At 44.5% G+C, this 11,360-nt stretch overlaps 1 protein-coding gene across 2 annotated transcripts in view; it reads right to left on the bottom strand.

Moving 5' to 3' along the window:
* Window positions 1–10,899, bottom strand: part of nos1 (nitric oxide synthase 1 (neuronal)) — a 28,251-nt gene extending 17,352 nt beyond the window's left edge. The window contains exons 1-2 of one of the 2 annotated variants that reach the window (XM_055224031.1): window positions 5,140–5,186; window positions 4,180–4,282 (exon numbers count right to left, since the gene is read on the bottom strand). In XM_055224031.1, coding sequence (XP_055080006.1) covers window positions 4,180–4,282; window positions 5,140–5,141 — 105 coding nt within the window. In that variant the 5' untranslated portion in view covers window positions 5,142–5,186. Of the gene's footprint in view, window positions 1–4,179; window positions 4,283–5,139; window positions 5,187–10,219 lie in introns of those variants that run through there. The other variant, XM_033972352.2, reaches the window with a different exon arrangement.
* Window positions 10,900–11,360: the final 461 nt, after the last annotated feature.

Genomic DNA, 11,360 nt, shown 5'->3' on the forward strand with positions numbered 1-11,360 from the left:
ATCAGAGTAATCAATGGCACACCTTTGGAGGCCACGCCGCCGCCGCGCCGCCGCCGCCCTGAGCTTTGTTCACGTACAGTGAAGCTGCTTCAGAGCAACAGTCAAACAATCAGCTTAAATACCCCAGAGTCACACCGCTCCCTCTCAAACTGAGGGAAAACGAGCTTCATTCTTAGATTCATGCTCTCGTGGCAGCGCCCCCTGCTGTGCAGCTCAGATGTGACTTTTACAATCACAATAAACCAGGAAGTACAGAGCTGTGTGGATCAGAGGGTTATTTTAATGTACGTCATAGAGCTTTTCTACTGAACACACCAGGGCACACAGGCAGAGGACAGTGTCCTGCTCAAGGACACAGTGGCAGGATCTGTGGCAGCTGGAGTCGCACCGTTAACCTGTGTCTGATGATTAACCTCCTGGGACCTTCATATGTCACAGTTTGGGTTTAGGCCACAATGAAAATTTGTAGAAGAGCAGCAACGATGCAAAAAATGTTCAGTTTATAAAATTAATATTATAATAATATTTAAGAGTTTAGAATGTTCAGAGTTTTTTATTATTATTATTTAAAAGGCTCATGTCTCCTGCTCCTGTCTCTTTAAACACACTCAGGCTCAGCTGTTTCTCATTTTGTTTTTACTCAGGACAAATGTTGCCGTTTCGGGCTCTTAAGTTTTGCAAATCATTATTTAAATGTTTTATCAAAATGATTAAAATGAATGTCACTTTCCTCAAACTACACAGAGTAAAACAATTCTTCTTCACTCATCAGGTCCAATCAGCACAAATTAAAGATAAATTAATAAAACCATGAAACAGCTCGAGTCTCAGGTTAAGACAACAGTGGGATTCAAACCACCAACCTTCAGACCAAATATAAACTGTACTATTCAGATTAAAAAAGTGTCAGTGTGACCTGCTCCACGTCGACACAAACGTTAAGATTAAACCATTAAAGATTTAAATAAAAGCAAACGCTGTACATCAGAGTAATACACCATTAAAATGATTAGAACATTTAATTTTCTCATAAAAATAGCCTTTTAAAGCAGCAGGAGACCAGGTAATAATTAGCACACGTCTGCTTCCTGTCACTCGTCAATCACAAAGGCTGAAGGTGGATGAACAGATGGAGCTGAAAATGAACAACTGCAGCTAATCTGATCAAGATCATTTCATTGGGGGATGTAATCACCACAGCTCCTTGTAAACGCAATTACACAGTTTAAAAGTTTCTCTTGTCTATCAATTAAAACTTATAATGGGGAAATGCAGCTGATGAGACACAAACAGTAAAGAGGAAGAAGAACATCATCAACGAGGTGAAAGAACGACACCGAAAACGAACAGTAAAAACACAAACGTCACAAAGTCTTAATCATTCACTCGAAAACATGACAAAAATCTGCAATTTGAAGCGACGACCTGCAGGTACAAGTCAAGCACTTTGTTTACAGAAAAATCAAACTTTTCCTTCTGTAAAAACACCTCAAAAAGAACCACTCCAAAGCACTCCGAACGATTTAAGATCAAGTAGAAAAACACGTCTGATTTTGGGTCAGAGCGTTTTTGTTCAAATAAAACCAAACGCTGAGTTGAGTGAATAAATCTGACCTGAAGCAGATCTTTACTCTGCAAAGGGTCAGGATGATTCAGTTCATCAATAATTGTCATGATTCAGGTCACAACATAAAAAATAATTAATAATTAAGCAAAAAGTGAATTTAAACGGCTTCATATAAAGTGTAAACTAATGTTAATGTGTTAATCATTAAAGTTTGATTCAATAAAAGCTGAAGACAGGACAGACTCAGCTGAAAATGAGGGATTTCTCATATTTGCTGATCTTTGTAAAAAAAAAATAAAAATAAAATAAATAAATTAAATAAAAATATATAAAATATAAAAAAAAAAATAAAAATCTGTAATATTTGCACCACTTAATTTCTGAAAATTCATACGACACATGCTCAAGTAAAAAAAACAAAACAAAACAAAAACTATCTGAACTGTGAAAAGTAAATGTGGTGATGTCATGTGACCGACAAACTGGAGCAACATCTGAAACAGGCACCACCTCCTCATCTCCTCCTCCTCTTCTCCTCTCCGCCTTGTTTCCTCCTCCTCCCCCCTCCCTCTCCTCCTCCCCCCTCGTTTCCTCCTCCTCCTCCTCCTCCTCCCCCTCTCTTTGTTTCCCCCTCTCCTCCTCCTCCTCCTCTCTCTCTGTGCAGGTCTGGGGGCTGGACACTTTGCCGAGGGGCCAAAGATCCTCTCCTCCTCCTCCTCTCCTCCTCCTCTCCCCTCCCTCTCCTCCTCCCCCTCTCCTCATTTCCTCCTCCTCCCCCCCTCTCCTCGTTTCCTCCTCCTCCCCCTCTCCTCGTTTCCTCCCCTCCCTCTCGTCCTGGGGGCCGGACACTTTGCCGAGGGGCCACAGATCCTCTCCTCCTCCTCCTCCTCTCCCCTCCCTCTCCTCCTCCCCCTCTCCTCGTTTCCTCCTCCTCCCCCTCTCCTCATTTCCTCCTCCTCCCCCTCTCCTCGTTTCCTCCTCCTCCCCCTCTCCTCATTTCCTCCTCCTCCCCCTCTCCTCGTTTCCTCCTCCTCCCCCTCTCCTCGTTTCCCCCTCTCCTCCTCTCCCCTCCCTCTCGTCCTGGGGGCCGGACACTTTGCCGAGGGGCCACAGATCACCAGCTGCGTGCATTCATCCGGCCTCCTGCGATGCTGGGGCTTCTTCCGGACCCATTGATGGAGGAGCGGGTGACGTAGCGAGTGGGTGGGTGACACGTGCAGATTATGGGCAGACCTGAGAGGGGCTTGGCGTGCGGGGAGTTAAGCTGGATTTAAAACTACAGCAGATTTTCGTTTGGCCGGAAGAGCCTAATACCTCGTGGTCGGTGATGGAGCTCGCCGTGTGACAAGTCTCTGTTTTACGAGCTAAAGTGCGGATTATGCTGCATTAGAAAGTGATAGAGGCATGTGTCGGTATTAGCTGGACACGGACCTCGAGCTGAGCGTTTTAGGGACTCTACATCGGCCTGGACACATAATTACCACCTTCTTTTTCTCCTTATTTGTCAGGGACTGTGCACAAATTCATTAATCTTACAAAAGAAAAGACAGATTCATCTCCTGTTACTGTCCATGTGCAGGTCCACACACAGTAAAACACACGTTTAATTAACTTTACATGAAAACTGACTGTTAAATACAATAAAATGTCCTCATGTCCATACGCTACAAGTCTGCACGGGACATTTTGGGGTTCAAGATGCATCATGTGTGCAGGACTTGGAGATTTGTAGAGTTTTGTAATGAGATTTTGCTGGAGAGGATTGAAAAAGTCACATCCACGGCCAATTATTGTTGGATTATTCTGTGTTTGGGCCATAAAGTCTGTTATGAGAATCACAATATCCACTTCTCGTTCAGTCCATGATGGAACAACTGGTTTTGGGACTTTCTTTGTATAATTAGGGAAGTTTTTTCATATTTTTGTTGTACTTTTCTGAAGATTTGAGCAGTAAAGTGATGAATAAGTAACTTGTATAACTCAGTAAGTGTTTCATTGACAAACTGCAGCTCGTGTTCATTAAAGACGCTGCACATACATGAACAGAACGGGCTTTTTGGGCCTTTTCTCATCAGCTCTTTGGACGTGCACCACAGGACTGGATGAAGGAGGATACAGGGCTTTAGTGTCTTGCTGTTTGTGAGTAAAAGTACAGCAAAGAAACGCTAAATTTGACAAAACAGTGGGAAATAACTCTAGATATTTATTTACAAATGCTGCGATCTCATCCACTTTTTATAAATATGTTGGTTTGTGTCTTGTTTGGAAAAGTAGGTTGAATATACACATACAAAAAAAGGCCCAATTTCATTTTGAGAAGGTAGTAAATAGATTAATAAAGTACAATCTGCGGTCAGTCCCTTTTGTTCTGTTTGTTTTCGGTGTTGAAACGATGTAAATGTGCAACAAAGAGGAAACACGACTGAAGTCTGTGCAAATATTTGTACAGATCATTGTAAAACGTTAAAACTCAAAGACTGGCTTGGCGTAAAGTCGTTGTTTCTTGTGATATTTGCAGCAGAACATCTCTTTAAAGCCGCTGCGACACATGAATGAAACGTCAGGAGATAAAACGTGTGGTGAATGTTTAGTTGAGGTTTGATTGGTTTTACCTTGTTGGGGTCGACACGTTGCTCCAGTGGCATGTTTTCCAGAGCCTCGTAATTCTCCTCCTGGGCCAGCTGAGGGGACGTCCCATTTCCCACGCCGTTATCCCTGCAGAGACGCACGGGTCAGTCAGGTGGTCCATTCCCAATGAGCCAAAAACAACATTATGAAACCACATCTGTGCATAAAGATCTGCAGCCAGGTGACGTTTAACACCAGGATTTCAACTCCTGCTGCAAAAATACAACACAAAAAATGATGTTCTGAAGGATGTCAACGCTTTTTCTGCTCCTAAAACTGCCATCGTCGGCTCTAAACTTGAGTGACATGAAGTTTAAGCAGCGTTAAAGATAATTTGACACTAGTTTAAAGCCTTTGTAATTCCAATTATGAAATGTTCCGCCCATAATCAAGCGCTCCCTCCTACTGATGCAGAATTTTAACGAAACCTTTATAGACGGCCTAAAATTCCATACGATTTAATTAAACAAAGCTCTCAACTAACTGATTACACCCTTTTCTTCTAATATACCAATTATTTGTAACGGTCACAATCAGATCAGCGTCTGCTTTGTGCTCCAGACGAATCCCTTTATCCACAATCAGTAAATTAAAGCATGATGAACAGTTTACTCTATAATCAGCTCTCACTCATCCCCCATCGAGATCTGGAGACAAACTGTTACATGTCTGTGGGAGCGGCGGGGGGAGGAACACGAGGAGGTGGGGGACGCCGCTGTACCAGAGCCGTACGACTCGTGTGGGGGACGCCGCTGTACCAGAGCCGTACGACTCGTGTGGGGGACGCCGCTGTACCAGAGCCGTACGACTCGTGTGGGGGACGCCGCTGTACCAGAGCCGTACGACTCGTGTGGGGGACGCCGCTGTACCAGAGCCGTACGACACTCGAAATACAGAGAAACTCAATTCTACAGCGTCTCAAATCTGCAAAAACACCCACTCACATCCAGCGCTGTTCACACTGCCGCCCCCGCGTGCACGTGTCCGTGCTGATTGTAAATTGTCACAGGCGTCCCCTTCTCGCCTTCTCAGTGCGGCTCGGCTTTCGTTCCATTTGCCGGAGCATATTCTGCCATAAAGGGCTTTAAACGAGCACAAACAATGGAACTTGTAGCGGTGCCTTTTCTGAACTAAATGTTTTCTCTGCAGGAGGATTCTGTCTTTACACTGTGTTAAGGTTAAAGACGCACTATGGAACTTTTCTGGTCCTGTTACTGCTTTACCTGGAATGTTCCACAGTCAGGCATTTCTACAGACACAAGAGATTTACTGTCAAAACAAAAACTCTAACCACATTATCTGAGTGAGGTTTGTTTTTCTCTGCAAGGTCCTGGTTCCACAGGAGGTGATTAAAGTGAAAGTATTAAAGTTTAAGTCAAGATGGATTTAAAGGCATGTGTCTGTTAAAGGGGCGTGTCTGTTAAAGGGGTGTGTCTGTTAAAGGGGTGTGTCTGTTAAAGGCATGTGTCTGTTAAAGGCATGTGTCTGTTAAAGGGGTGTGTCTGTTAAAGGGGTGTGTCTGTTAAAGGGGTGTGTCTTTGTTAAAGGGGTGTGTCTGTTAAAGGCATGTGTCTGTTAAAGGGGTGTGTCTGTTAAAGGGATGTGCCTGTTAAAGGGGTGTGTCTGTTAAAGGCATGTGTCTGTTAAAGGGGTGTGTCTATTAAAGGCATGTGTCTGTTAAAGGGGTGTGTCTTTGTTAAAGGGGTGTGTCTTTGTTAAAGGGGTGTGTCTGTTAAAGGGGTGTGTCTGTTAAAGGGGTGTGTCTGTTAAAGGGATGTGCCTGTTAAAGGGATGTGCCTGTTAAAGGGGTGTGTCTGTTAAAGGCGTGTGTCTGTTAAAGGGGTGTGTCTGTTAAAGGTGTGTGTCTGTTAAAGGCGTGTGTCTGTTAAAGGGGTGTGTCTGTTAAAGGGGTGTGTCTGTTAAAGGTGTGTGTCTGTTAAAGGCGTGTGTCTGTTAAAGGGGCGTGTCTTTGTTAAAGGAGTGTGTCTGTTAAAGGGGTGTGTCTGTTAAAGGGATGTGCCTGTTAAAGGTGTGTGTCTGTTAAAGGCGTGTGTCTGTTAAAGGTGTGTGTCTGTTAAAGGCGTGTGTCTGTTAAAGGGGCGTGTCTTTGTTAAAGGAGTGTGTCTGTTAAAGGCGTGTGTCTGTTAAAGGCGTGTGTCTGTTAAAGGGGTGTGTCTGTTAAAGGCGTGTGTCTGTTAAAGGGGTGTGTCTGTTAAAGGGGTGTGTCTGTTAAAGGTGTGTGTCTGTTAAAGGCGTGTGTCTGTTAAAGGGGTGTGTCTGTTAAAGGCGTGTGTCTGTTAAAGGGGTGTGTCTGTTAAAGGGGTGTGTCTTTGTTAAAGGCGTGTGTCTGTTAAAGGCATGTGTCTGTTAAAGGGGCGTGTCTTTGTTAAAGGCGTGTGTCTGTTAAAGGCATGTGTCTGTTAAAGGGGCGTGTCTTTGTTAAAGGAGTGTGTCTGTTAAAGGGGTGTGTCTGTTAAAGGGATGTGCCTGTTAAAGGGATGTGCCTGTTAAAGGGGTGTGTCTGTTAAAGGCGTGTGTCTGTTAAAGGGGTGTGTCTGTTAAAGGGGTGTGTCTGTTAAAGGCGTGTGTCTGTTAAAGGGGTGTGTCTGTTAAAGGCGTGTGTCTGTTAAAGGGGTGTGTCTGTTAAAGGGGTGTGTCTGTTAAAGGCATGTGTCTGTTAAAGGGGTGTGTCTGTTAAAGGGGTGTGTCTTTGTTAAAGGCATGTGTCTGTTAAAGGGGTGTGTCTGTTAAAGGGGTGTGTCTTTGTTAAAGGCGTGTGTCTGTTAAAGGCATGTGTCTGTTAAAGGGGCGTGTCTGTTAAAGGGGCGTGTCTTTGTTAAAGGAGTGTGTCTGTTAAAGGGGTGTGTCTGTTAAAGGGATGTGTCTGTTAAAGGCGTGTGTCTGTTAAAGGCGTGTGTCTGTTAAAGGCGTGTGTCTGTTAAAGGGATGTGTCTGTTAAAGGCGTGTGTCTGTTAAAGGCATGTGTCTGTTAAAGGGGTGTGTCTGTTAAAGGCGTGTGTCTGTTAAAGGCGTGTGTCTGTTAAAGGGGTGTGTCTGTTAAAGGGGTGTGTCTGTTAAAGGGATGTGCCTGTTAAAGGTGTGTGTCTGTTAAAGGGGTGTGTCTGTTAAAGGGGTGTGTCTGTTAAAGGGGTGTGTCTGTTAAAGGCGTGTGTCTGTTAAAGGCGTGTGTCTGTTAAAGGCGTGTGTCTGTTAAAGGGGTGTGTCTGTTAAAGGGGTGTGTCTGTTAAAGGGGTGTGTCTGTTAAAGGCGTGTGTCTGTTAAAGGCGTGTGTCTGTTAAAGGCGTGTGTCTGTTAAAGGGGTGTGTCTGTTAAAGGGGCGTGTCTGTTAAAGGTGTGTGTCTGTTAAAGGGGTGTGTCTGTTAAAGGGATGTGCCTGTTAAAGGTGTGTGTCTGTTAAAGGCGTGTGTCTGTTAAAGGTGTGTGTCTGTTAAAGGGGTGTGTCTTTGTTAAAGGGGTGTGTCTGTTAAAGGCGTGTGTCTGTTAAAGGCGTGTGTCTGTTAAAGGCGTGTGTCTGTTAAAGGGGTGTGTCTGTTAAAGGGGTGTGTCTGTTAAAGGTGTGTGTCTGTTAAAGGGGTGTGTCTGTTAAAGGCGTGTGTCTGTTAAAGGGGTGTGTCTGTTAAAGGGGTGTGTCTGTTAAAGGCGTGTGTCTGTTAAAGGGGTGTGTCTGTTAAAGGCGTGTGTCTGTTAAAGGGGTGTGTCTGTTAAAGGCATGTGTCTGTTAAAGGGGTGTCTGTTAAAGGGGTGTGTCTTTGTTAAAGGCGTGTGTCTGTTAAAGGGGTGTGTCTTTGTTAAAGGCGTGTGTCTGTTAAAGGGGCGTGTTTTTGTTAAAGGTGTGTGTCTGTTAAAGGCATGTGTCTGTTAAAGGGGTGTGTCTGTTAAAGGCGTGTGTCTGTTAAAGGGGTGTGTCTGTTAAAGGCGTGTGTCTTTGTTAAAGGGGTGTGTCAGTTAAAGTCATGTGTCTGTTAAAGGGGTGTGTCTGTTAAAGGGGTGTGTCTGTTAAAGGGGTGTGTCTGTTAAAGGGGTGTGTCTGTTAAAGGGGCGTGTCTTTGTTAAAGGTGTGTGTCTGTTAAAGGGGTGTGTCTGTTAAAGGCATGTGTCTTTGTTAAAGGGGCGTGTCTTTGTTAAAGGGGCGTGTCTTCATTAAAGGCGTGTTTGCCTTTATAGACATGTCACTTCTAATGTTCCACAGTATGGCATTAAAGTAACAACAGCTCCTTGGAGACGGTCGTCTAGTCCAGGGACGTCAAACACATTTTACTCAAATAAATGAAACTACTTTTTTAACTTTTTCTCTTTCTGTCTCTGTGTTTTTTTCTTATTGAAGTTACAAAAATCACAAACACATTTCCACAGATGTAAAATGGCACAGACGTATTTCCTGATAAACTTTTTAACACAGTCAAACCTTTAAATTGATCTTGTCGTTGGCCACATAAAATGACATGGGGGGGCCACATTTAGCCCGGGGGCCTTGAGTTTGACACATGTGCTGTAGAAAAGTTCCACAGTGTAGTTTTGTGTTTGTGTTAAACACTGAGGCACATGGTCCTTTGTGTTTGACGTGTTTAAAGTCCTTGGCACATGTGGAGCTCCATTAAACGTTTAAGACGGACTTTCCTCCACGACAATGAATCACTCAAACTGCAATTTTCAAAAATCGAGGTCGTTCCTGAATAGGTCAAGAATGAGATATCGATTTAACGAGGCTCAATTTGATTTAAAACAGTCAAGACCAAACAGATGATGAGACGCCGATGATTCTGAGGAAAACACATTTTTTATCATTTGACGACCATAAACTGAACCTAACAAAGCCATTGAGCCGAGTCCTTCACTTTGCTCCTAAAATCATCATGAGGAAATGCATTTTGTGAAACTTTTGTCTTTACTCAAGTTTGATGAACTATACTCATTAAAAGAACATTTAAACGCAGTAGTTTGAGCCGTTAGACGAGTCTGGAGAGTCTGAACAGGCTCATAAAAACACACACCTTTACTTTCAGCGCAGGAGAAGGAGCTTAACTGGATTAATGGAACATGGCTAATTGTGCAGACGACAAACACAAACACACGCGACGCACACACGCACACACAAACACACACACACACACACACACACACACACACACATGCACCCCCCCCACACCCCACACCCCCCCACACCCCACACCCCCCCTCACACACACACTGCTCCTTTATAAATATCTGCAGCATGAGTTCTGTTTAAGTCCAGTACTGACACTGAGCCTGGGATTTGTGCACAATTTTATCAAATAAGTCGTTTTATTTGTTTTTTTCCCCTGATCAAACTCCACGATTCTCCTCAGACAAATGTGGATGAAAATGAGCTCAGCATCATTTTATAGACAAAGAGACAAAGAGAAGAAGTGACCAGAGTGAAACGGTCAGGATTTTCAAAACAAATATAAATTTTTAAAAATGGGAAAAAAAAAATTAAAAAAAATATATATATATATTTATTTTAATCTTTTTTGTTTTTAAGTAAATCTTAAGTAAAATCAAGATGTTTTATGTAAAATGTGTCTGTTCAAAGCAGCTTCAAATGTTTCCTTTCCTTTAATGAAGCGTTTCATTAATACTGTTTACTTTACTTTTCTTTAATTACTTTACTTTTCATTAATACTGTTTACTTTACTTTTCTTTAATTACTTTACTTTTCATTAATACTGTTTACTTTACTTTTCTTTAATTACTTTACTTTTCATTAATATTGTTTCCGTACTTTGCTGAAATGATCACTTTGTATTGCCAAACAGTGAGTTTGTGAGTCAGGTCCTTGTGGAGCTGCTCGGGCTCAGGATGTGCTCAAGTGCAGATGGAGCTGTTGTTTTCAGGACTAAGGGCCAGGTGTGCCTCTCCTGACAGATGAGAACTGGCTCTGCTCTCAGACTTAATCCTAATTCTCATTGTACCGGGACTCGACTCGTCCTCCTGATGGAAACAAAGACACTTGAACCACAAGATCAATGAATTAGGATTTACCAGGACACTTGAATCTCCACGTCCTTCCGGGCCACGCTCCTCTGGCCTTCTCCATTGATCTCTCTTTTGCTGTTCTTGATGAGGCGCAGGACGGGTTCGATCTCCTTGAGCAGCTCGTTCTCCTCCAGGCCGTTACAGAGCAGAGCGGCGCGGCCCCCGTCCCTCAGCAGCAGGGGGTCCTGGACCCCTCCCCTCTGCAGGATGGAGTGGGTGATGGACGGAGACGACAGGTTCTCGATGGCTCGCAGCTGCGCGGCGCAGTGCTCGTAGGACTTGGACGGGGGGACGGCGGGCCGGGTGACCCTGACCGTGCGCTGACGCCCGTCTCCGGACAGGGTGGTCTCCAGGTGGGTGGTGTATCCCTCGGGCCCGCGCAGGATCAGCACCGCGTGGCTTTCGGGAGACACGTTCTTCAGCGTCTCCAGAGCCCTCTCGTACGACAGATCCACCAGGGGTTTGTTGTTTACGGCCAACACGATGTCTCCCACCTGCACCAGGCCGCACTCCTCCGCCGCTCCGCCCCGGATCAGGTCGGACACGATGACGGGGGGTTTGGAGACCCTCTGCTTCACCAGGAAGCCCAGCCCGCCCACCTTCCTCTTGAAGAGACGCACGGAGATGATGTTGGGCTGCAGCTGGCAGACGGTGGGCTCGGACTCCTGCATGGTGCCGGCGCCGTGTACGATCGTGTACGAACGTGTCCCCAGGGAGGTCTCTGAAACGCAGGAAGGGAGGAAATAGGACTTCTATTAGCTTGGGAAATGACCTCGGCGCGCTCGACGCTCCCGTGTGCGTCACGCGGGCAGATGCATTATTGAAGCTCTGTCTCACTCTGTATTAGCTCACATCATTAGCTCCTCTTCAGCTACAGGTGCAACAATTATAATGGACAGAAAAATCTATTATACACCAATTAGAACTGCTCTAACGCAGAGATAAACTCTTCATTTGCATCTCACTGGATAAATAATGAATCATACTTGGCCACAAAGGCAAATATTGGCTTTGGATTATATAGAAGTGAATTAAAGAGGCAGAGTCTGGAGGACACACACGGAGACGCATTTAACCAGACACAAAATGAGTCAAACTAAGACTCTGTAAATCCACTTCAGCGACGTGTCAAACTGGATCCACTGTG

The sequence above is a fragment of the Periophthalmus magnuspinnatus genome, chromosome 9 (genome assembly GCF_009829125.3).
Source record: "Periophthalmus magnuspinnatus isolate fPerMag1 chromosome 9, fPerMag1.2.pri, whole genome shotgun sequence".
NCBI classification, from domain to species: Eukaryota; Metazoa; Chordata; class Actinopteri; order Gobiiformes; family Gobiidae; genus Periophthalmus; species Periophthalmus magnuspinnatus.